At 65.3% G+C, this 25,135-nt stretch overlaps 2 protein-coding genes across 2 annotated transcripts; one reads left to right on the top strand and one right to left on the bottom strand.

Moving 5' to 3' along the window:
* Positions 1–2,026: 2,026 nt before the first annotated feature.
* On the bottom strand, positions 2,027–11,187 carry LOC102109811 (methanethiol oxidase-like). The gene is made up of 12 exons (XM_088068498.1): positions 11,152–11,187; positions 10,172–10,225; positions 9,094–9,206; positions 8,565–8,753; positions 8,188–8,308; positions 7,583–7,765; positions 6,620–6,801; positions 5,844–5,922; positions 4,994–5,115; positions 4,230–4,322; positions 3,121–3,239; positions 2,027–2,233 (listed from the first exon to the last, which is right to left on the bottom strand). Exons 1-12 carry the CDS (start codon positions 11,153–11,155, stop codon positions 2,071–2,073), a joined length of 1,422 nt encoding a protein of 473 aa, XP_087924624.1. The 5' UTR covers positions 11,156–11,187; the 3' UTR covers positions 2,027–2,070.
* Positions 11,188–15,017: 3,830 nt separating this feature from the next.
* LOC148182364 (methanethiol oxidase-like) lies at positions 15,018–23,516 on the top strand. The gene is made up of 12 exons (XM_088068497.1): positions 15,018–15,094; positions 15,757–15,810; positions 16,470–16,582; positions 16,848–17,036; positions 17,465–17,585; positions 17,847–18,029; positions 18,823–19,004; positions 19,734–19,812; positions 20,078–20,199; positions 21,309–21,401; positions 22,367–22,485; positions 23,281–23,516. The coding sequence occupies exons 1-12, from the start codon at positions 15,091–15,093 to the stop codon at positions 23,441–23,443; spliced, it is 1,422 nt and encodes a 473-aa protein (XP_087924623.1). The 5' UTR covers positions 15,018–15,090; the 3' UTR covers positions 23,444–23,516.
* Positions 23,517–25,135: the final 1,619 nt, after the last annotated feature.

The following is a 25,135-nucleotide window of genomic DNA, read 5'->3' as shown; positions in this document are numbered from 1 at the left end:
CATTCCAACCGGGAAAAAAAAAAGAAAAATTCCAGGGAAAAGCAGGAGAAGCAGCAGCAGCTCCGGGAGACTCCAAATAAATAAAAAAAAAAGGGAACAAAACCGGGGTTGGGAAAAATAAAATAAATCCAGGGAGAGGAGGGGTTGGATCCTAAAATCCCCAAATCCCCGGGGCGTGGGAGGAGCTGGAAATTCCCGATTTTTCCAGGGGTTCCTTCGGAAGGTGGGAGGGAAATTCCCACATTCCCGGAGGAATTTTGGGGAGCTGGCAGATTTTAATCGGGAAAGGGAAAAACTGGAAAAGTGGGGCGGGAGCGAGGTTTTAATTGGGGTGAGGTTGAGTCAGAGGCGGCTGCGGCTTTGGAACGCCGAGTCGGGCGTCGGGATTTTGGGATTTGTGGGATTTGGGGTTGGATCGTCTGGTTCCACCCCCTGGGATAATCCCTGGGATGGGTTTGAGCAATTCCAGGGGTGGGGAATCCATGGAAATCTGGGGCAGGATCCAGGATTTATCCCGAAAATGCAGAAAAAAAAAAACCTTAAAAATCCTGGAATGGTTTGGGATGGAAAAGATCCTTAAATCCCATCCAATCCCACCCCAATCCCACGGGCATTCCCGGTGTTCCAGGTGGATCCAGGGATGGGGAATCCATGGAAAAATCTGGGCTGGGATCCAGGTTTTATCCCGAAAATCCCATCTGAGCCAAAACAGGGAATCCTGGAATGCTTTGGGATGGAAAAGATCCTTAAAAATCCCAGGCTGGGGACATTCCCGCCGTGCCAGGGGGTCCTGGAGACTCCCAGGGATGGGGAATCCATGGAAAATCTCCGGCAGGATCCAGGATTTATCCCGAAAATCCCAAAGAAAGCAGCCCAGGGAATCCTGGAACGGTTTGGGATGGAAAAGATCCTTAAATCCCATCCAATCCCACCCCAATCCCACGGGCATTCCCGGTGTTCCGGGTGGATCCGGGGGTGGGGAATCCATGGGAAAAACGGGCGGGGTTTGTCCCGGGATCTTTCCGGGAATGAGGCTCGGGAAGCTGCGGCTGATGCAGGGAACGACTTTATTGAGTGCGGGATAAAGCAGAGCCGGGCGGAGCAGCGGAGCCGGGACCGGGATGGGACCGGGATGGGACCGGGAATGGGCCGGGATGGGACCGGGAATGGACCGGGATGGGACCGGGATGGACCGGGAATGCACCGGGATGGGACCGGGAATGGGCTGGGAATGGACCGGGAATGGACCGCGATGGGACTGGGATGGGACCGGGAATGGGCTGGGATGGGACCGGGAATGGACCGGGATGGGACCGGGAATGGACCGGGAATGGGCTGGGAATGGACCGGGAATGGACCATGATGGGACTGGGATGGGACCGGGATAGACCGGGATGGGACTGGGATGGGACCGGGATGGGCTGGGATGGGACCGGGAATGTCCCGGGCCAGGGACTGGGCCAGGACAGATCCGAGCCCGGAGCTGCCCTCGCTGCTCCCGGCGCTGCCGAAGCTCCGGAGGCTCCCGGAGAGCTCGGGGACATCCCGGGGACATCCCGGGGACATCCCGGGGACAGCCCGGGGACAGCGGGGACATCCCGGGGACAGCCCGGAGAGCTCGGGGACAGCCCGGGGACAGCCCGGGGACATCCCGGGAACAGCCGCGAGTCCCGGCTCTGCTTTCCCAGAAAGAGGATCGAGATTCCAGCGGGAACGGGGAATCCCAAAGCCCGGAATCACCCGAGAGGATCCCAAATCTGGCATTCCCAAAGCCCGGAATCACCAGGAGGACCCCAAACCCCTCAGCCAGGGGATCCCAAAGCCGGGAATGCCCCCAAACCCTCACCCGGGACACCCCAAACCCTCACCCGGGACACCCCAAACCCTCACCCGGGACACCCCAAACCCTCACCCAGGACACCCCAAACCCTCACCCAGGACACCCCAAACCCTCACCCAGCGCACCCCAAGCCCCAGCCAGGGCCCCCCAGCGCCCGGGATCCCCCCGGAGCCCCGAGGCCGGGCCTGGCAGCGCTGCCGGGAGGGGCGGGCGGCGCTCCCGGGGCTCGCTCAGGCCGGGGACACGGATTTGGAGTCGCCGCCGAGGAAGCGAATCTCGTGCGCCAGGCACGGCCCGTGCGGCTCCTTGCCGAAATCCACCAGGAAGTTCTTGTTCACCGCCAGGCCGCCCTTGTCCGTGTCCACGTCGAGCTGCAGCATCACCGAGCCCTCCCTGCGCGGGGACAGCGGCGGCTCGTGGGGACAGCGAGCCCCGGGGGCCGCCCGGAGCCGCTCCCGGCACCGCCAGGGCCGGCCCGGGACAGCGGGGATGGGATCGGGGCGGCTCCGGATCCCCCCCGGCTGCCCCTGGGAATGGGGAAAAGCCCCGGCAGGAGGGGCCGGGGGGGCAGCGGGGACGGCTTTGGATCCCCAAATCCCCCCGGATGGGATCGGGGTCACTTTTCCCTCCCCAAATCCCCCCGGATGGGATCAGGATGGGATCGGGGTCACTTTTCCCTCCCCAAATCCCCCCGGATGGGATCGGGGTCACTTTTCCCTCCCCAAATCCCCCCGGATGGGATCGGGGTCACTTTTCCCTCCCCAAATCCCCCCGGATGGGATCAGGATGGGATCGGGGTCACTTTTCCCTCCCCAAATCCCCCCGGATGGGATCGGGGTCACTTTTCCCTCCCCAAATCCCCCCGGATGGGATCAGGATGGGATCGGGGTCACTTTTCCCTCCCCAAATCCCCCCAGGATGGGATCGGGGTCACTTTTCCCTCCCCAAATCCCCCAGGATGGGATCAGGATGGGATCGGGGTCACTTTTCCCTCCCCAAATCCCCCAGGATCGGCTCAGGATGGGATCGGGGTCACTTTTCCCTCCCCAAATCCCCCCGGATGGGATCGGGGTCACTTTTCCCTCCCCAAATCCCCCAGGATCGGCTCAGGCCGGGCCGGATCCCCTCGGGGCCGAGCTCAGCCCGGGCTCTGCTCAATCCCTGCCCGGCCGGGGGGGCTCGGCCGGGAGCGGCTCCGGGAGAGCCCCGGGGGGGTCCCGGCCCCTTCCCCAGCCCCGGCCCGGCCCGGGGGGAGCCTTTTCCAGGCGGGAATTGCTCACTTGAGCAGGCTGGGGTAGAACTGCCGGTCCCAGGTGCTGAACAAGGAGTTGGTCACGTAGAGCCTCTTCCCGTCCAGGCTCAGCTGCAGCGCGGCGGGGCCGCCGTACACGCGCTTGCACTGGGACACAGCACTGCGGTTACTGGGGGCACTGGGAGCACTGGGACACGGCACTGGGGGCACTGGGGGCACTGGGGGCACTGGGACACGGCACTGGGAGCACTGGGACACGGCACTGGGGGCACTGGGGGCACTGGGGGCACTGGGACACGGCACTGGGAGCACTGGGACACGGCACTGGGGGCACTGGGGGCACTGGGACACGGCACTGGGGTTACTGGGGGCACTGGGAGCACTGGGACACGGCACTGGGGTTACTGGGGGCACTGGGACACAGCACTGCGGTTACTGGGGGCACTGGGAGCACTGGGACACGGCACTGGGGGCACTGGGGGCACTGGGACACGGCACTGGGAGCACTGGGACACGGCACTGGGGGCACTGGGAGCACTGGGACACGGCACTGGGAGCACTGGGACACGGCACTGGGGGCACTGGGGGCACTGGGAGCACTGGGGGCACTGGGAGCACTGGGAGCACTGGGACACGGCACTGGGGTTACTGGGGGCACTGGGAGCACTGGGACACGGCACTGGTGTTACGGGGAGCACTGGGACACAGCACTGCGGGTACTGGGAGCACTGGGAGCACTGGGACACGGCACTGGGGGCACTGGGGGCACTGGGAGCACTGGGGGCACTGGGGGCACTGGGGGCACTGGTGAGAGCAGGTTCAGGTGAGCACACTCAGGTGAGCACACACACTCACTCAGGGGAGCACACACTCAGGTGAGCACTCACTCAGGTGAGCACACACACACTCACTCAGGTGAGCACACACTCAGGTGAGCACTCACTCAGGTGAGCACACACTCAGGTGAGCACACACACACACTCAGGTGAGCACACACACACTCACTCAGGTGAGCACACACTGACTCAGGTGAGCACACACTCAGGTGAGCACACACACTCCGGTGAGCACACACTCAGGTGAGCACACACTCCCACTCCCAGCCCTGCCCAGGTGCCGCAGCCCCCCGGGGCTCACCTTGACCACCAGCGGCTCGGGCTGGCACTTGAGCTCCTCGTCCCTGCAGACGGTGACGGGGCCCCCTCGCAGGATGCTGCCCCCCACGAACACCTGCAAGGGCCAAACCCTTTCCCATTCCAAAATCCCTTCTCCAATCCCAAACCCTTTCCCATTCCAAAATCCCTTCTCCCAATCCCAAACCCTTTCCCATTCCAAAATCCCGTCTCCAATCCCAAACCCTTTCCCATTCCAAAATCCCTTCTCCAATCCCAAACCCTTTCCCATTCCAAAATCCCTTCTCCAATCCCAAATCCTTCAAACCCTTCTCCCAATCCCAAACCCTTTTCCCAAATTTGTTCCCAAATCCTTTCCCAATCCTAAACCCTTCACCCCCTTCTCCCAATCCTAAACCCTTTCCCAAGTCCTTTTCCAGCTCCAAACATTAATCCCAAACATTTATCCAAATCCCAAACATTTATCCCATTCCCAATCCCCAATTCCCATTCCCAAATCCCCTCTCCCAACCCCAAATCCACTTTCCCAACCCCAAATCCCCTCTCCCAACCCCAAATCCACTTTCCCAACCCCAAATCCCCATTTCCAACCCCAAATCCCCATTTCCAACCCCAAATCCCCATTCCCAACCCCAAATCCCCTCTCCCAATCCCAAATCCCGATTCCCAAGCCCTGCAAGGGCCGCGCTGGCCCCGAGCGCTCCCGGCCGCTCCCCCCGGCCCTGCCCGGCCCCATCGCGGCCCCCCGGCCCCAGGGCTGCCCCTCACCTGCCCCACCAGCCGGGGCTTGCAGTTCCTGGCCAGCTCGTACTGCCGGATGTCCCCGTGCAGCCAATTGCTCACGTACAGGAACCGATCGTCCGGGCTGATGACGAGGTCGGCGATGAAGGCTGCGGGCACAGCCGGGGCTCAGCGCCACGGGCAGCGCCGGGGGACGGCGACCGGCCCCGGCCTCAGCTGGCCTTGGCACGGCCGGGGGTCGGGACTGGGGCCGGGGGTCGGGGACTGGGGCTCCGACAGGATTTGGGGTCACCGGGATTTAGGGACAGGCAGGATTTGGGGTCACCCCGCAGGATTTGGGGTCACCCCGCGGGATTTGAGGTCTCTCAGGATTTAGGGACAGGCAGGATTTGACGTCTCTCAGGATTTGGGGTCTCTCAGGATTTAGGGACAGGCAGGATTTGACGTCTCTCAGGATTTGGGGTCTCTCAGGATTTGGGGTCACCGGGATTTAGGGACAGGCAGGATTTGACGTCTCTCAGGATTTGGGGTCTCTCAGGATTTAGGGACAGGCAGGATTTGGGGTCTCTCAGGGTTTGGGGTCTCTCAGGATTTGGGGTCACCGGGATTTAGGGACAGGCAGGATTTGACGTCTCTCAGGGTTTGGGGTCTCTCAGGATTTAGGGACAGGCAGGATTTGGGGTCTCTCAGGATTTGGGGTCTCTCAGGATTTAGGGACAGGCAGGATTTGGGGTCTCTCAGGGTTTGGGGTCTCTCAGGATTTAGGGACAGGCAGGATTTGGGGTCACCCCGCGGGATTTGGGGTCCCCGGGCCGGCTGTGCCCGGCTGCGGGAGCGGCGGAGGGAGCAGCGCTGGCAGCCCCGAGGGCGCACGCACCGGGCATCTTGGGCATGATCCAGCCCGACACGTCCTTGGCCGGGATCCGGATCACCTCCTCCACTGCCCAGTTCTCTCTCTGCGAAAGGACAGCGAGCCCGGTGAGCCCCGGGCCGAGCCCGAGCCGGGCACTGCGGGATCGGAACCGTCCCAAATCCCAAATCCCCAACCCAAACCCGAGCCGGGCACTGCGGGATCGGAACCGTCCCAAATCCCAAATCCCCAACCCAAACCCGAGCCGGGCACTGCGGGATCATCCCTGGCCCAAATCCCAAATCCCCAACCCGAGCCGGGCACTGCGGGATCATCCCTGTCCCAAATCCCAAATTCCGAACCCGAGCCGGGCACTGCGGGATCGGAACCGTCCCAAATCCCAAATCTCGAATCCGAGCCGGGCACTGCGGGATCGGAACCGTCCCAAATCCCAAATCCCAAATCTCGAACCCGAGCCGGGCACTGCGGGATCATCCCTGTCCCAAATCCCAAATCCCGAACCTCGAGCCGGGCACTGCGGGATCATCCCTGTCCCAGAGCCCAAATCCCCATCCCAGCCCCATCCCGGCTGCCGATCCGGAGCACACCGAGATCGTTCCCATCCCTCTCCCAGCCCCGCTCCCGACTCGGCTCCCGCTCCCGGGCCGCTCCCGGCGGGCCCGTCCCGCTGCCCTCCCCAGCCCCGGCTCCGAGCCCTCGCTCTCGGCGCTGGCCGCGCTCGCCGCCGCCCGGCCCGGCCGCTTCCCCGCAGCCGCGGGGCCGCTGCCGGCGCTCGCACTCGCCTCGCAGGGTTTATAGAGGCGGAAGATGGCCCCGCTCAGGGCACAGCCCACGTAGCCCTCGGCCGCCTCGGGGCTGTGCAGGAAGCGCACGTTGAGCGGCAGAGAATCCTCGCCCAGGTCGAAGCACTGCGTCAGGCTGCGGCACGACAAGTTCCACACGTTCAGGCGGCGGCCGAACACCCCTGCGGGACACGGGGGGAAAGGCTCGGGGGCGCCCGGGGACAGGGAGCCATCCCCGAGGGGCTCCTGCTGCGAGCCGGCAGGGAAAGGACGGGAACTGCGGAGGGAAAGGTGGGAACGGGGAGGATTTGGGAAGAACACCGGGAACTGCAGGATTTGGGAAGAACACCGGGAATTGCAGGATTTGGGAAGAACACCGGGAATTGCAGGATTTTGGGAAGAACAGCGGGAATTGCAGGATTTGGGAAGAACACCGGGAATTGCAGGATTTGGGAAGAACAGCGGGAATTGCAGGATTTGGGGAAGAACACCGGGAATTGCAGGATTTGGGAAGAACAGCGGGAATTGCAGGATTTTAGGAAGAACAGCGGGAATTGCAGGATTTGGGGAAGAACACCGGGAATTCCAGGATTTTAGGAAGAACAGCGGGAATTGCAGGATTTGGGGAAGAACAGCGGGAATTGCAGCATCGGGCACAGCCCGGCCCACCCTGGGCTCAGCCCCTGCCCATCCTCAGGCCGAGCCCGGCCGAGGCTCTGCGGGCACCCAGCGGCTCTCGGGGGTACCGAGCCCTGCCAGCCCCGGCTCCCAGCCCAGCCCCGGCTCCCAGCCCTGCCAGCCCCGGCTCCCAGCCCTGCCAGCCCCGGCTCCCAGCCCGGCACCGCTCCCAGCCCAGCCCCGGCTCCCAGCCCCGGCTCCCAGCCCTGCCAGCCCCGGCTCCCAGCCCTGCCAGCCCCGGCCCCCAGCCCGGCACCGCTGCCAGCCCAGCCCCGGCTCCCGAACCTTTCTTGAAGTCGTCGGGGCTGAAGCCGCGCCCGGCCACTTTGGGCACCACCCCGGCCGAGCTGACCAGGACGTTGTGCCGGGGCTGGTACCAGAAGTCGCAGCCGCTCAGGGGAACCTCACACTCGTTCTCCCAGTTCCCCTTCAGCTCGAAGGTCTCTCCGTCCAGCACCACGAAACCACCTGCGACACGCCAGGGACAAATCCAGGCTCCCGCCTCTCCAACGGGACTCCCGAGGGGGGAGTGGTGGCAGGGAAATGGGAATTTCGGCAGGGAAATGGGAATTTCGGCAGGGAAATGGGAATCCCGGCAGGGAAATGGGAATCCCGGCAAGGAAATGGGAATCCCGGCAGGGAAATGGGAATTTCGGCAGGGAAATGGGAATCCCGGCAGGGAAATGGGAATTCTGGCAGGGACAATGGGAATTTCGGCAGGGAAATGGGAATCCCGGCAGGGAAATGGGAATCCCGGCAGGGAAATGGGAATCCCGGCAGGGAAATGGGAATCCCGGCAGGGAAATGGGAATCCCGGCAAGGAAATGGGAATCCCGGCAGGACAATGGGAATTCTGGCAGGACAATGGGAATCCCGGCAGGACAATTCACCTTTGCCGTTGCCGGCGGGGTCGCCCATGTTGGCGATCAGGATGTCGCCGTTGGGCAGGGCGTGGGTGGCAGCCAGGTAACCCTTGTTGCACTTCCAGAACACATCCACGGGCTCGATCATCTGCACAAAGCAGTGCAAATGTCAGCCTCGGCCTGCTCGGCGCCTTTCCCGGGACCCCAAAATCCTTCCTTGGACTGACTGTCCTTCCTTCCTTCCTTCCTTCCTTCCTTCCTTCCTTCCTTCCTTCCTTCCTTCCTTCCTTCCTTCCTTCCTTCCTTCCTTCCTTCCCTCCCTCCTTCCTTCCTTCCCTCCTTCCCTCCCTCCCTCCCTCCTTCCCTCCCTCCCTGTCCCTCCCCCGCTGCTGTCCGGGCCGTACCTTGCAGATCCGAGGCGCCCGGCACTGGGAGCCCACATCCACCACGTAGATGCGGGAGGAGATGAGGCCGGGCAGGACCAGCTTGGTCCTTTTGGCCGCGGCGCCGCTCTCGAAGCAGCCGCAGGCGGGGCCCCAGCCCGCGCAGTGCAGCTCGTCCTTGAGGTTGGGCATGGGCAGCCGCTGGATCACCTGGGCACGGCCAAGGGAGCTCAGCCCGGGCCGGCCGGGAACGGCCCTGGGCAGCGGCCCCGGCAGCGGGGAGCTGCGGAGGGGCCGGGGAGGGATTTGGGGAGCCCTGGAGAGGGATTTGGGGAGCCCTGGAGAGGGATTTGGGGAGCTGGGAAGGGGCTACGAAGGATTTGGGGAGCCCTGGAGAGGGATTTGGGGAGCTTCGGAGGGGCCAGGGAGGGATTTGGGGAGCCCTGGAGAGGGATTTGGGGAGCTGGGAAGGGGCTACGAAGGATTTGGGGAGCCCTGGAGGGGGGCTGCGATGGATCCCTCCCCGGGGAGCGCAGCACCGCGCCCGTACCTGGCCGTAGTGGCAGGAGCGCGGGTTGAGGTCCACGGTGGCCAGGAAATCGGGCTGCTCGATGCCCGTGGACCTGTAGGTGCAGGTCACGTAGGCGACCTCCTCCCTCGGGGCTGCGGACACAAAACCGCGCTCAAACCTCGCCGGGAAGGGCGGACGGGACACGAAAAGCTGCGGGCGGCTCGCGGAAATGAGCCCAAAGCTTTGCGGGCTCGCTGCCATTTCCTCCGGCTCCCCCCGGGCAGCCCCGGGGCCGCTCCTGAGCCGGGAACAACCGGAGGGAATCTCCCGCATTCCAGGGGGGAATCTCCGGGATTCCAGAGGGGAATCTCCCGCATTCCAGAGGGGAATCTCCGGGATTCCAGGGGGGAATCTCCCGCATTCCAGGAGGGAATCTCCCGCATTCCAGAGGGGAATCTCCGGGATTCCACTGGGGAATCTCCCGCATTTCAGGGGGGAATCTCCGGGATTCCAGAGGGGAATCTCCCGCATTCCAGGGGGGAATCTCCGGGATTCCAGGGGGGAATCTCCGGGATTCCAGAGGGGAATCTCCCGCATTCCACAGGGGAATCTCCCGCATTCCAGGGGGGAATCTCCCGCATTCCAGGGGGGAATCTCCCGCATTCCACAGGGGAATCTCCGGGATTCCAGAGGGGAATCTCCCGCATTCCAGGGGGGAATCTCCGGGATTCCAGGGGGGAATCTCCCGCATTCCACAGGGGAATCTCCCGCATTCCACAGGGGAATCTCCCGCATTCCAGGGGGGAATCTCCGGGAACAACCAGCGGGAATTGCCCGCGAATTCTCCCGCTGGGAAAGGGGCTCAGCACCAACGCTGAGCCCAGGGCCCCCCAAGAAGCCCAAATCCCCCCCATTCCAAGCCAGCCCTGGCACTCCGGAGCCAGCAAGAACCAGGGGAGTCTCCCGGATTTCAGGGGGAATCTCCTGGGCAGAAGCAGCGGGAATCTCCCGGCAATTCTCCTGCTGGGGAAGGGGCTCAGCACAGCCGCTGAGCTCAGCGCCCCCCAACAAGCCCGAACCCCCCCCGTGTCAGCCCAGCCCCGCTGCCGCCACTCGCCTTTCAGCACGTCGGGGCACGAGGGGTACTCGTAGCACGGAGCTCTGCATCTGTCTGCGGGAGCAGAGGGCATCCCGTGAGGCCGGCCCGGAGCCCGGAGCCCCTGCCCGGCACCGCCGCCCCCGCCCCGGGCCCGGCCCGGCCCTCCCTGGGCACCCGTGGCGAGCGCTCGTGGTGGCGCTGCCATCGCCCAGCTCCGGGACAGGAGCCTGGGGACAGCGCGGGGACCAGCCCGGGGGGGACATCTGAGCACCGCGGGGAGCGCTCCCCACAGCGGGGAGCCCGGCACAGAGCGGGGACAGCATGGGGACAGAACCGGGACACGATGGGGACAGAACCGGGACACGATGGGGACAGAACCGGGACAGGATGGGGACAGAACCGGGACACGATGGGGACAGAACCGGGACACGATGGGGACAGAACCGGGACAGGATGGGGACAGAGCCGGGACACGATGGGGACAGAACCGGGACAGGATGGGGACAGAGCCGGGACACGATGGGGACAGAGCCGGGACAGGGCTGGGACAGGATGGGGACAGAGCCGGGACACGATGGGGACAGGGCCGGGACACGATGGGGACAGGGCCGGGACACGATGGGGACAGAGCCGGGACACGATGGGGACAGAACCGGGACACGATGGGGACAGAACCGGGACAGGATGGGGACAGAGCCGGGACAGGGCCGGGACACGATGGGGACAGGGCTGGGACACGATGGGGACAGAGCTGTCCCCCAGAGGCGGGAGCCAGAGCTGGAAGCTCCAGCAGGGAAGATCGCTGTGGATCGCGGATCCCCGGAGCAGTGCAGGCTCCCCCGGCCCCCAGGAGCTCCCGCAGGAGCTCCGGGAGCAGCGGCCCCACGCTCCCGGCTCGGCGCCAGCCCCCTCCTGGTGCCCAGGGCCCGAAGGCGCCCGGCTGTGGCCGCAGCTGTGGCCGGCCCGGGGCTGCAGCCGGGGCTGCGGGGGTCCCTTACCCATGGCTGCGGCTCTGGGGGTCCCGGTGCCGGAGGAGCTGGAGCTCAGGGGCAGCTGCTGTCTCGGGACTGCTGGAGCGGCTGTGCCGTGCCCAGGCTGCTCCCGGGGCCCTTTTATCCCGGGACAAAGGGTGGGGGGAGCTGGGCCAAGCCCAGGGAGGGGCTGCCCAGCGCTTGGGAGGTGCCGGCCCGGCGCTGCGGCTTCTCGCCGCCAATCTGGGCCCAAATCTGCTGCTCCCTGCAGCTCCCGAACCTCAAAGCCCGCCGGGCCCGCCTGATCATCCCGGCCTCACGCGGCGGCTCCGCACCCGCAGCGGCCTCAGCACAGCCGGGCCCGGGGCACCCCCAAATCCCGGCCCGAGCCTCGGGCCCAGCGGCCGCTCCCGGGGCTGGCAGGAGCTGAGCCCGCGGCAGCGCCGAGGCTCCTCCGGGATGCTGATCCTGACGGGGGGGATGAGGATCCCGGTCCCGGGCATCGGCCGGAGGCTCCTCCGGATGATGCTGACAGCACCGGGCTGATCCTGACGGGAGGATGATCCCGGTCCCGGGCTGGCCCAGCAGGGTCGCCGAGCGGGCTCTGCCCAGGGACACGACTTTGGCAGCTCGGGGACAGCGCGATGGGCTCGGGGAGCTGCTCAGGGGATCGCAGGGGACGGGGCCATGGCCAGGGGACAGCGGGGAGCCTCAGGAAATGCACCCCGAGCCCCGCTGGGCCAGCAGCAGCAGCCGGGCCACGACACGGGGCGGCCTCGCGGGGCGGCACCTGCGGCTGGCGACCAGGGAACAGCTGGCAACAGCCGGGATCAGCTGGCAACAGCCGGGATCAGCTGGCAACAGCTGGCAACAGCTGGCAACAGCCGGGATCAGCTGGCAACAGCTGGCAACAGCCGGGAACAGCTGGGAACAGCGGGATTTGGGGACTTCAGCACTGGGAATCGGACCTGGAAAGGTCACCGGGGGCTGGCCCCAACCCTCCGCTCCCCCCATCTCTCCTCGAGCACCCGCTCATTAGGCGGCTCATTAGCCCGACCCTCATTAACGAGCCGCGCTGCTCCCGGTGGCTTCCCGTGCTGACGTCGCCGCGTCCCGCCCTGCCCCCGCCGGCCGCTCGCGTGTCGCCATGTCGCGATAAGAGCGAGATAAGCGCGGCTTCCGCGACGAGCCCCGGCCCCTCCGGCCACTGCCACTCTCGGAAGGGGCTCCCTGCGGAGGTTTGGAGTGGCCACCCCTGGAGATGTTCAGAGAATTCCTGCAATTCTGCATTTCGAGGGGCGGATTGATCCCATCTTGGACACGATGATCCTGAAGGGATTTTCCAGCTTCAAAAATCCTGGAATTCCCTGAAAGAATTCCTTTTACACTTCCGCAATTATTCCAAATAATCCTGGAATTCCCTAAAAAGTCCCTTTAGCACTCGGGGCAATTTCCAAACGTCAACCCCAGATCCCAACCCCCCCAAAAAGGAGCAAATGCTACAAAACCCACAGCAGATAAACCTTGGGGAGATCTCGAAACTCCCCTGCTGAGCCTGGCCGGGAGGAGATGAAGCTGCGGCTGATAAATGCAGATGCTGATAAGAGCTGCGATTATTTCCTGCCCCTCCCTGCGCCCAGATCAGCTCGGCTGGTTCTCCCTGTGCTCACCTGAGGCTTTTCCATGAGCAGAGGTGCGGGCAGCGTCCCCCCAGCCCGGTTCGGGAAGTTTCCCGGTCTCTCCTCCTCATCCCCACTTCCCATAATCCGGGGAAAATCAGATTTCTGCCCTTCCTGACACTGCAGATCGCGTTTATCTCGCCCGATATGAAAGGGATTCATCTGGGATCTGTCCCGCCCATAATTAAAAGCCTCGGGAGCTGGACATTCCTGCCCCGTGGAGGGACCTTTCCAGTCCCTCATTCCAAGCGGATCCAGAGGAGCAAGCTGGAATTATCCCCGGCTTTGGCGGCTCACCAGGGCTGCTGGCCCAAAAAGCTTCAAAGCATTGGGAATTTTGGGATCCGGGCCAGGGCAGCGGCTCCTCCTCGCCGGCTTTTCCAGTTCGTTTGGGGGGTGCGGGTGTTCCCTGGGACAATCCGCATCCCGAGGGAATCCGGGCGTTGGGATCCCCGCGGGAAGGACGAGGACAAATCCCTTCAGGATCATCGAGTCCATGATGGGACCAGTCTCGTCATGCAGAATTCCAGGAATTCTCTGAACATTTCCACTCCAAACCTCCCCAGGGAGCCCCTTCCGAAAGCTTTTCCCTTTTCCAGGAGGCGTTTCCCCCAATTTCTCCCCCTGAGCCTCCCCTGGCACAGCTCGCTCGAGGCCGCTCCCTCTTGTCCTGTCCCATTTCCTGGGATCGGAGCCCAAATCCCATTTCTTTCTTTCCATGAGGATGCCCAGGAAAACGCCTGGGAAGAGAGGACGGAGACCGGGCAAAAAAAAAAAACCAAAAAAGTGCTGGGAACGGGGATTTGGGAATGGGAAAGGATGAAATTCCAGCTGAAGGTTTTGTCCCTGTCCCACGCCCGGGGCTGGCGGGAGAGCCGAGAATCCTCCCGAGCCCTGTGCGGCTCGTGGATGGAATTGCAGGCGCACGGGGAGGAGCGGCCGGTGGGGTCGGGGCTCGCTCCGTGGATTTCGGGGGGATTTTGGCGAGGTGTCCCCGGCCGAGGCTGGGAAGGGAGGAGGGCGAGCGGGCCGAAGGCGCAGGAGATGGGCATTGGGAAGGGGATTTAGGCCGGAGGAGGCGCCGGGAGCGGCCAGCGGGGCGCGGGCAGTGGCCGGAGGGGCCGGGGCTCGTCGTGCGGCCGCGCGGAAGCCGCGCTTATCTCGCTCTTATCGCGACATGGCGACACGCGAGCGGCCGGCGGGGGCAGGGCGGGACGCGGCGACGTCAGCACGGGAAGCCACCGGGAGCAGCGCGGCTCGTTAATGAGGGGCGGGATAATGAGCTGGCTAATGAGGGTCGGGCTAATGAGCCGCCTAATGAGCGGGTGCTCGAGGAGAGATGGGGGGAGCGGAGGGTTGGGGCCAGCCCCCGGTGACCTTTCCAGGTCCGATTCCCAGTGCTGAAGTCCCCAAATCCCGCTGTTGCCAGCTGATCCCGGCTGTTCCCAGCTGTTCCCGGCTGTTGCCAGCTGTTCCCAGCTGATCCCGGCTGTTGCCAGCTGTTGCCAGCTGATCCCTGGTCGCCAGCCGCAGGTGCCGCCCCGCGAGGCCGCCCCGTGTCGTGGCCCGGCTGCTGCTGCTGGCCCAGCGGGGCTCGGGGTGCATTTCCTGAGGCTCCCCGCTGTCCCCTGGCCATGGCCCCGTCCCCTGCGATCCCCTGAGCAGCTCCCCGAGCCCATCGCGCTGTCCCCGAGCTGCCAAAGTCCCTGGGCAGAGCCCGCTCGGCGACCCTGCTGGGCCAGCCCGGGACCGGGATCATCCTCCCGTCAGGATCAGCCCGGTGCTGTCAGCATCATCCGGAGGAGCCTCCGGCCGATGCCCGGGACCGGGATCCTCATCCCCCCCGTCAGGATCAGCATCCCGGAGGAGCCTCGGCGCTGCCGCGGGCTCAGCTCCTGCCAGCCCCGGGAGCGGCCGCTGGGCCCGAGGCTCGGGCCGGGATTTGGGGGTGCCCCGGGCCCGGCTGTGCTGAGGCCGCTGCGGGTGCGGAGCCGCCGCGTGAGGCCGGGATGATCAGGCGGGCCCGGCGGGCTTTGAGGTTCGGGAGCTGCAGGGAGCAGCAGATTTGGGCCCAGATTGGCGGCGAGAAGCCGCGGCGCCGGGCCGGCACCTCCCAAGCGCTGGGCAGCCCCTCCCTGGGCTTGGCCCAGCTCCCCCCACCCTTTGTCCCGGGATAAAAGGGCCCCGGGAGCAGCCTGGGCACGGCACAGCCGCTCCAGCAGTCCCGAGACAGCAGCTGCCCCTGAGCTCCAGCTCCTCCGGCACCGGGACCCCCAGAGCCGCAGCCATGGGTAAGGGACCCCCGCAGCCCCGGCTGCAGCCCCGGGCCGGCCACAGCTGCGGCCACAGCCGGGCGCCTTCGGGCCCTGGGCACCAGGAGGGAGCTGGCGCCGAGCCGGGAGCGTGGGGCCGCTGCTCCCGGAGCTCCTGCGGGAGCTCCTGGGGGCCGGGGGAGCCTGCACTGCTCCGGGGATCCGCGATCCACAGCGATCTTCCCTGCTGGAGCTTCCAGCTCTGGCTCCCGCCTCTGGGGGACAGCTCTGTCCCCATCGTATCCCAGCCCTGTCCCGGCCCTGTCCCCATCGTGTCCCAGCCCTGTCCCCATCGTGTCCCAGCCCTGTCCCGGCTCTGTCCCCATCGTGTCCCGGTTCTGTCCCCATCGTGTCCCGGTTCTGTCCCCATCGTGTCCCGGTTCTGTCCCCATGCTGTCCCCGCTCTGTGCCGGGCTCCCCGCTGTGGGGAGCGCTCCCCGCGGTGCTCAGATGTCCCCCCCGGGCTGGTCCCCGCGCTGTCCCCAGGCTCCTGTCCCGGAGCTGGGCGATGGCAGCGCCACCACGAGCGCTCGCCACGGGTGCCCAGGGAGGGCCGGGCCGGGCCCGGGGCGGGGGCGGCGGTGCCGGGCAGGGGCTCCGGGCTCCGGGCCGGCCTCACGGGATGCCCTCTGCTCCCGCAGACAGATGCAGAGCTCCGTGCTACGAGTACCCCTCGTGCCCCGACGTGCTGAAAGGCGAGAGTGGCGGCAGCGGGGCTGGGCGGCCAGGGGGGGGGTGCGGGCTTGTTGGGGGGCGCTGAGCTCAGCGGCTGTGCTGAGCCCCTTCCCCAGCAGGAGAATTGCCGGGAGATTCCCGCTGCTTCTGCCCAGGAGATTCCCCCTGAAATCCGGGAGACTCCCCTGGTTCTTGCTGGCTCCGGAGTGCCAGGGCTGGCTTGGAATGGGGGGGATTTGGGCTTCTTGGGGGGCCCTGGGCTCAGCGTTGGTGCTGAGCCCCTTTCCCAGCGGGAGAATTCGCGGGCAATTCCCGCTGGTTGTTCCCGGAGATTCCCCTGTGGAATGCGGGAGATTCCCCCCTGGAATGCGGGAGATTCCCCTCTGGAATCCCGGAGATTCCCCTGTGGAATGCGGGAGATTCCCCTCTGGAATCCCGGAGATTCCCCTCTGGAATCCCGGAGATTCCCCCCTGGAATGCGGGAGATTCCCCTCTGGAATCCCGGAGATTCCCTCCGGTTGTTCCCGGCTCAGGAGCGGCCCCGGGGCTGCCCGGGGGGAGCCGGAGGAAATGGCAGCGAGCCCGCAAAGCTTTGGGCTCATTTCCGCGAGCCGCCCGCAGCTTTTCGTGTCCCGTCCGCCCTTCCCGGCGAGGTTTGAGCGCGGTTTTGTGTCCGCAGCCCCGAGGGAGGAGGTCGCCTACGTGACCTGCACCTACAGGTCCACGGGCATCGAGCAGCCCGATTTCCTGGCCACCGTGGACCTCAACCCGCGCTCCTGCCACTACGGCCAGGTACGGGCGCGGTGCTGCGCTCCCCGGGGAGGGATCCATCGCAGCCCCTCTCCAGGGCTCCCCAAATCCTTCGTAGCCCCTTCCCAGCTCCCCAAATCCCTCTCCAGGGCTCCCCAAATCCTTCGTAGCCCCTTCCCAGCTCCCCAAATCCCTCTCCAGGGCTCCCCAAATCCCTCCCCGGCCCCTCCGCAGCTCCCCGCTGCCGGGGCCGCTGCCCAGGGCCGTTCCCGGCCGGCCCGGGCTGAGCTCCCTTGGCCGTGCCCAGGTGATCCAGCGGCTGCCCATGCCCAACCTCAAGGACGAGCTGCACTGCGCGGGCTGGGGCCCCGCCTGCGGCTGCTTCGAGAGCGGCGCCGCGGCCAAAAGGACCAAGCTGGTCCTGCCCGGCCTCATCTCCTCCCGCATCTACGTGGTGGATGTGGGCTCCCAGTGCCGGGCGCCTCGGATCTGCAAGGTACGGCCCGGACAGCAGCGGGGGAGGGACAGGGAGGGAGGGAAGGAGGGAGGGAGGGAGGGAAGGAGGGAGGGAGGGAGGGATTCATTCAAGGAAGGAAGGATTAAGAGAAGGAGGGAAGGAGGGAGGGAAGGAGGGAGGGAAGGAGGGAAGGAAGGAAGGAAGGAAGGAGGGAAGGAAGGAAGGAAGGAAGGAAGGAAGGAAGGAAGGAAGGAAGGAAGGAAGGAAGGAAGGAAGGAAGGAAGGAAGGAAGGAGGGAAGGAAGGAAGGAAGGAAGGAAGGAAGGAAGGAAGGAAGGAAGGAAGGAAGGAAGGAAGGAAGGAAGGAAGGAAGGAAGGAAGGAAGGACAGTCAGTCCAAGGAAGGATTTTGGGGTCCCGGGAAAGGCGCCGAGCAGGCCGAGGCTGACATTTGCACTGCTTTGTGCAGATGATCGAGCCCGTGGATGTGTTCTGGAAGTGCAACAAGGGTTACCTGGCTGCCACCCACGCCCTGCCCAACGGTGACATCCTGATCGCCAACATGGGCGACCCCGCCGGCAACGGCAAAGGTGAATTGTCCTGCCGGGATTCCCATTGTCCTGCCAGAATTCCCATTTCCTTGCCGGGATTCCCATTTCCCTGCCGAAATTCCCATTTCCCTGCCGAAATTCCCATTTCCCTGCCGAGATTCCCATTGTCCTGCCAGAATTCCCATTTCCTTGCCGGGATTCCCATTTCCCTGCCGAAATTCCCATTTCCCTGCCACCACTCCCCCCTCGGGAGTCCCGTTGGAGAGGCGGGAGCCTGGATTTGTCCCTGGCGTGTCGCAGGTGGTTTCGTGGTGCTGGACGGAGAGACCTTCGAGCTGAAGGGGAACTGGGAGAACGAGTGTGAGGTTCCCCTGAGCGGCTGCGACTTCTGGTACCAGCCCCGGCACAACGTCCTGGTCAGCTCGGCCGGGGTGGTGCCCAAAGTGGCCGGGCGCGGCTTCAGCCCCGACGACTTCAAGAAAGGTTCGGGAGCCGGGGCTGGGCTGGGAGCGGTGCCGGGCTGGGAGCGGTGCCGGGCTGGGAGCCGGGGCTGGGAGCCGGGGCTGGGAGCGGTGCCGGGCTGGGAGCCGGGGCTGGGCTGGGAGCCGGGGCTGGCAGGGCTGGGAGCCGGGGCTGGCAGGGCTGGGAGCCGGGGCTGGCAGGGCTGGGAGCCGGGGCTGGCAGGGCTGGGAGCCGGGGCTGGCAGGGCTCGGTACCCCCGAGAGCCGCTGGGTGCCCGCAGAGCCTCGGCCGGGCTCGGCCTGAGGATGGGCAGGGGCTGAGCCCAGGGTGGGCCGGGCTGTGCCCGATGCTGCAATTCCCGCTGTTCTTCCCCAAATCCTGCAATTCCCGGTGTTCTTCCCAAATCCTGCAATTCCCGCTGTTCTTCCCAAAATCCTGCAATTCCCGGTGTTCTTCCCAAATCCCGCAATTCCCGCTGTTCTTCCTAAAATCCTGCAATTCCCGGTGTTCTTCCCAAATCCTGCAATTCCCGGTGTTCTTCCCCAAATCCTGCAATTCCCGGTGTTCTTCCCCAAATCCTGCAATTCCCGGTGTTCTTCCCAAATCCTGCAATTCCCGGTGTTCTTCCCAAATCCTGCAATTCCCGGTGTTCTTCCCCAAATCCTGCAATTCCCGGTGTTCTTCCCAAATCCTCCCCGTTCCCACCTTTCCCTCCGCAGTTCCCGTCCTTTCCCTGCCGGCTCGCAGCAGGAGCCCCTCGGGGATGGCTCCCTGTCCCCGGGCGCCCCCGAGCCTTTCCCCCCGTGTCCCGCAGGGGTGTTCGGCCGCCGCCTGAACGTGTGGAACTTGTCGTGCCGCAGCCTGACGCAGTGCTTCGACCTGGGCGAGGATTCTCTGCCGCTCAACGTGCGCTTCCTGCACAGCCCCGAGGCGGCCGAGGGCTACGTGGGCTGTGCCCTGAGCGGGGCCATCTTCCGCCTCTATAAACCCTGCGAGGCGAGTGCGAGCGCCGGCAGCGGCCCCGCGGCTGCGGGGAAGCGGCCGGGCCGGGCGGCGGCGAGCGCGGCCAGCGCCGAGAGCGAGGGCTCGGAGCCGGGGCTGGGGAGGGCAGCGGGACGGGCCCGCCGGGAGCGGCCCGGGAGCGGGAGCCGAGTCGGGAGCGGGGCTGGGAGAGGGATGGGAACGATCTCGGTGTGCTCCGGATCGGCAGCCGGGATGGGGCTGGGATGGGGATTTGGGCTCTGGGACAGGGATGATCCCGCAGTGCCAGGCTCGGGTTCGGGATCTGGGATTTGGGACAGGGATGGTCCCGCAGTGCCCGGCTCGGGATTTGGGCCAGGGATGATCCCGCAGTGCCCGGCTCGGGTTCGAGATTTGGGATTTGGGATTTGGGACGGTTCCGATCCCGCAGTGCCCGGCTCGAGGTTCGGGATCTGGGATTTGGGCCAGGGATGATCCCGCAGTGCCCGGCTCGGGTTGGGGATTTGGGATTTGGGACAGGGATGATCCCGCAGTGCCCGGCTCGGGTTCGGGATCTGGGATTTGGGACAGGGATGATCCCGCAGTGCCCGGCTCGGGTTCGGGTTCGGGATTTGGGATTTGGGACGGTTCCGATCCCGCAGTGCCCGGCTCGGGTTCGGAATTTGGGATTTGGGACGGTTCCGATCCCGCAGTGCCCGGCTCGGGCTCGGCCCGGGGCTCACCGGGCTCGCTGTCCTTTCGCAGAGAGAGAACTGGGCAGTGGAGGAGGTGATCCGGATCCCGGCCAAGGACGTGTCGGGCTGGATCATGCCCAAGATGCCCGGTGCGTGCGCCCTCGGGGCTGCCAGCGCTGCTCCCTCCGCCGCTCCCGCAGCCGGGCACAGCCGGCCCGGGGACCCCAAATCCCGCGGGGTGACCCCAAATCCTGCCTGTCCCTAAATCCCGGTGACCCCAAATCCTGTCGGAGCCCCAGTCCCCGACCCCCGGCCCCAGTCCCGACCCCCGGCCGTGCCAAGGCCAGCTGAGGCCGGGGCCGGTCGCCGTCCCCCGGCGCTGCCCGTGGCGCTGAGCCCCGGCTGTGCCCGCAGCCTTCATCGCCGACCTCGTCATCAGCCCGGACGATCGGTTCCTGTACGTGAGCAATTGGCTGCACGGGGACATCCGGCAGTACGAGCTGGCCAGGAACTGCAAGCCCCGGCTGGTGGGGCAGGTGAGGGGCAGCCCTGGGGCCGGGGGGCCGCGATGGGGCCGGGCAGGGCCGGGGGGAGCGGCCGGGAGCGCTCGGGGCCAGCGCGGCCCTTGCAGGGCTTGGGAATCGGGGTTTGGGATTGGGAGAGGGGATTTGGGGTTGGGAATGGGGATTTGGGGTTGGGAATCGGGATTTGGGATTGGGAGAGGGGATTTGGGGTTGGGAAAGGGGATTTGGGGTTGGGAAAGGGGATTTGGGATTGGGAATCGGGATTTGGGGTTGGGAATCGGGATTTGGGGTTGGGAAAGGGGATTTGGGGTTGGGAATGGGGATTTGGGATTGGGAATGGGGATTTGGGGTTGGGAATCGGGATTTGGGGTTGGGAATGGGGATTTGGGGTTGGGAAAGGGGATTTGGGGTTGGGAATCGGGATTTGGGGTTGGGAATGGGGATTTGGGGTTGGGAATGGGGATTTGGGGTTGGGATTGGGGATTTGGGGTTGAGAGAGGGGTTTTGGGGTTGGGAATGGGGATTTGGGGTTGGGAATGGGGATTTGGGGTTGGGAATGGGGATTTGGGGTTGGGAATCGGGATTTGGGGTTGGGAATGGGGATTTGGGGTTGGGAAAGGGGATTTGGGGTTGGGAATCGGGATTTGGGGTTGGGAATGGGGATTTGGGGTTGGGAATGGGGATTTGGGGTTGGGAATGGGGATTTGGGAATGGGATAAATGTTTGGGATTTGGATAAATGTTTGGGATTAATGTTTGGAGCTGGAAAAGGACTTGGGAAAAGGGTTTAGGATTGGGAGAAGGGGGTGAAGGGTTTAGGATTGGGAAAGGATTTGGGAACAAATTTGGGAAAAGGGTTTGGGATTGGGAGAAGGGTTTGAAGGATTTGGGATTGGGAGAAGGGATTTTGGAATGGGAAAGGGTTTGGGATTGGAGAAGGGATTTTGGAATGGGAAAGGGTTTGGGATTGGAGAAGGGATTTTGGAATGGGAAAGGGTTTGGGATTGGAGAAGGGATTTTGGAATGGGAAAGGGTTTGGGATCGGAGAAGGGATTTTGGAATGGGAAAGGGTTTGGGATTGGAGAAGGGATTTTGGAATGGGAAAGGGTTTGGCCCTTGCAGGTGTTCGTGGGGGGCAGCATCCTGCGAGGGGGCCCCGTCACCGTCTGCAGGGACGAGGAGCTCAAGTGCCAGCCCGAGCCGCTGGTGGTCAAGGTGAGCCCCGGGGGGCTGCGGCACCTGGGCAGGGCTGGGAGTGGGAGTGTGTGCTCACCTGAGTGTGTGCTCACCTGAGTGTGTGCTCACCGGAGTGTGTGCTCACCTGAGTGTGTGTGTGTGTGCTCACCTGAGTGAGTGTGTGCTCACCTGAGTGTGTGTGTGCTCACCTGAGTGTGTGTGTGTGCTCACCTGAGTGTGTGCTCACCTGAGTGAGTGCTCACCTGAGTGTGTGCTCACCTGAGTGAGTGTGTGTGTGCTCACTTGAGTGTGTGCTCACCTTAACCTGCTCTCACCAGTGCCCCCAGTGCCCCCAGTGCCCCCAGTGCCGTGTCCCAGTGCCCCCAGTGCCCCCAGTGCCATGTCCCAGTGCTCCCAGTGCCCCCAGTAACCGCAGTGCTGTGTCCCAGTGCTCCCAGTAACCCCAGTGCCGTGTCCCAGTGCCCCCAGTGCCCCCAGTAACCGCAGTGCTGTGTCCCCGTGCTCCCCGTAACACCAGTGCTGTGTCCCAGTGCCCCCAGTGCCCCCAGTGCCGTGTCCCAGTGCTCCCAGTGCTCCCAGTGCCCCCAGTGCCCCCAGTGCCGTGTCCCAGTGCTCCCAGTGCTCCCAGTGCCCCCAGTGCTCCCAGTGCCGTGTCCCAGTGCCCCCAGTGCCCCCAGTGCCGTGTCCCAGTGCTCCCAGTGCCCCCAGTGCCCCCAGTGCCGTGTCCCAGTGCTCCCAGTGCTCCCAGTGCCCCCAGTGCCGTGTCCCAGTGCTCCCAGTGCCCCCAGTGCCGTGTCCCAGTGCCCCCAGTGCCCCCAGTGCCGTGTCCCAGTGCTCCCAGTGCTCCCAGTGCTCCCAGTGCCCCCAGTGCCGTGTCCCAGTGCCCCCAGTGCCGTGTCCCAGTGCTCCCAGTGCTCCCAGTGCCCCCAGTGCCGTGTCCCAGTGCTCCCAGTGCCCCCAGTAACCGCAGTGCTGTGTCCCAGTGCAAGCGCGTGTACGGCGGCCCCGCCGCGCTGCAGCTGAGCCTGGACGGGAAGAGGCTCTACGTGACCAACTCCTTGTTCAGCACCTGGGACCGGCAGTTCTACCCCAGCCTGCTCAAGTGAGCAATTCCCGCCTGGAAAAGGCTCCCCCCGGGCCGGGCCGGGGCTGGGGAAGGGGCCGGGACCCCCCCGGGGCTCTCCCGGAGCCGCTCCCGGCCGAGCCCCCCCGGCCGGGCAGGGATTGAGCAGAGCCCGGGCTGAGCTCGGCCCCGAGGGGATCCGGCCCGGCCTGAGCCGATCCTGGGGGATTTGGGGAGGGAAAAGTGACCCCGATCCCATCCTGATCCCATCCCGGGGGAATTGGGGAGGGAAAAGTGACCCCGATCCCATCCGGGGGGAATTGGGGAGGGAAAAGTGACCCCGATCCCATCCTGATCCCATCCGGGGGGATTTGGGGAGGGAAAAGTGACCCCGATCCCATCCGGGGGGATTTGGGGAGGGAAAAGTGACCCCGATCCCATCCGGGGGGATTTGGGGAGGGAAAAGTGACCCCGATCCCATCCGGGGGGATTTGGGGAGGGAAAAGTGACCCCGATCCCATCCTGATCCCATCCGGGGGGATTTGGGGAGGGAAAAGTGACCCCGATCCCATCCTGATCCCATCCGGGGGGATTTGGGGAGGGAAAAGTGACCCCGATCCCATCCGGGGGGATTTGGGGATCCAAAGCCGTCCCCGCTGCCCCCCCGGCCCCTCCTGCCGGGGCTTTTCCCCATTCCCAGGGGCAGCCGGGGGGGATCCGGAGCCGCCCCGATCCCATCCCCGCTGTCCCGGGCCGGCCCTGGCGGTGCCGGGAGCGGCTCCGGGCGGCCCCCGGGGCTCGCTGTCCCCACGAGCCGCCGCTGTCCCCGCGCAGGGAGGGCTCGGTGATGCTGCAGCTCGACGTGGACACGGACAAGGGCGGCCTGGCGGTGAACAAGAACTTCCTGGTGGATTTCGGCAAGGAGCCGCACGGGCCGTGCCTGGCGCACGAGATTCGCTTCCTCGGCGGCGACTCCAAATCCGTGTCCCCGGCCTGAGCGAGCCCCGGGAGCGCCGCCCGCCCCTCCCGGCAGCGCTGCCAGGCCCGGCCTCGGGGCTCCGGGGGGATCCCGGGCGCTGGGGGGCCCTGGCTGGGGCTTGGGGTGCGCTGGGTGAGGGTTTGGGGTGTCCCGGGTGAGGGTTTGGGGTGTCCTGGGTGAGGGTTTGGGGGCATTCCCGGCTTCGGGATCCCCTGGCTGAGGGGTTTGGGATCCTCCTGGTGATTCCGGCCTTTGGGAATGCCAGATTTGGGATCCTCTCGGGTGATTCCGGGCTTTGGGATTCCCCGTTCCCGCTGGAATCTCGATCCTCTTTCTGGGAAAGCAGAGCCGGGACTCGCGGCTGTTCCCGGGCTGTTCCCGGGATGTCCCTGGGATGTCCCCGGGCTGTCCCCGAGCTCTCCGGGCTGTCCCCGGGATGTCCCCGGGCTGTCCCCGGGATGTCCCCGGGATGTTCCCGGGATGTCCCCACTGTCCCCGGGCTGTCCCCAGGCTGTCCCCGGGCTGTCCCCGAGCTCTCCAGGCTGTCCCCGGGCTGTCCCCGCTGTCCCCGGGATGTCCCCGGGATGTCCCCGAGCTCTCCGGGAGCCTCCGGAGCTTCGGCAGCGCCGGGAGCAGCGAGGGCAGCTCCGGGCTCGGATCTGTCCTGGCCCAGTCCCTGGCCCGGGACATTCCCGGTCCCATCCCAGCCCATCCTGGGACATTCCCGAGCCATTCCCGGTCCATCCTGGGACATTCCCGCTCCATCCCAGCCCATCCCGAGCCATTCCCGGTTAATTCCAGCCCATCCTGGGACATTCCCGAGCCATTCCCGTTCCATTCCAGCCCATCCCAGTCCCATCCCGGTCTATCCCGGTCCCATCCCGGTTCATCCCAGCTCATCCCGGTTCATTCCGGTCCATCCCGGTCCATTCCCAGTCCCATCCCGGTCCATCCCGGTCCCATCCCAGCCCATCCCGGTCCATTCCCGGTCCCATCCCGGTCCATCCCGGTCCCATCCCGGTCCATCCCGGCCCATTCCCGGTCCATTCCCGGTCCATTCCCGGTCCCATTCCCGGTCCCATTCCCGGTCCATTCCCGGTCCCATCCCGGTCCCATTCCCGGTCCCATCCCGGTCCCGGCTCCGCTGCTCCGCCCGGCTCTGCTTTATCCCGCACTCAATAAAGTCGTTCCCTGCATCAGCCGCAGCTTCCCGAGCCTCATTCCCGGAAAGATCCCGGGACAAACCCCGCCCGTTTTTCCCATGGATTCCCCACCCCCGGATCCACCCGGAACACCGGGAATGCCCGTGGGATTGGGGTGGGATTGGATGGGATTTAAGGATCTTTTCCATCCCAAACCATTCCAGGATTCCCTGGGCTGCTTTCTTTGGGATTTTCGGGATAAATCCTGGATCCTGCCGGAGATTTTCCATGGATTCCCCATCCCTGGGAGTCTCCAGGACCCCCTGGCACGGCGGGAATGTCCCCAGCCTGGGATTTTTAAGGATCTTTTCCATCCCAAAGCGTTCCAGGATTCCCTGTTTTGGCTCAGATGGGATTTTCAGGATAAATCCTGGATCCCAGCCCAGATTTTTCCATGGATTCCCCACCCCCGGATCCACCTGGAACACCGGGAATGCCCGTGGGATTGGGGTGGGATTGGATGGGATTTAAGGATCTTTTCCATCCCAAACCATTCCAGGATTTTTAA

Source organism: Pseudopodoces humilis, chromosome 31 (genome assembly GCF_049639895.1).
Source record: "Pseudopodoces humilis isolate 2021_Gansu_Grassland_sample_001 chromosome 31, ASM4963989v1, whole genome shotgun sequence".
Classification (NCBI taxonomy): Eukaryota; Metazoa; Chordata; class Aves; order Passeriformes; family Paridae; genus Pseudopodoces; species Pseudopodoces humilis.
The sequence above is the reverse complement of the archived record's forward strand: the minus strand, read 5'-3'. Positions and strand labels throughout refer to the sequence as shown.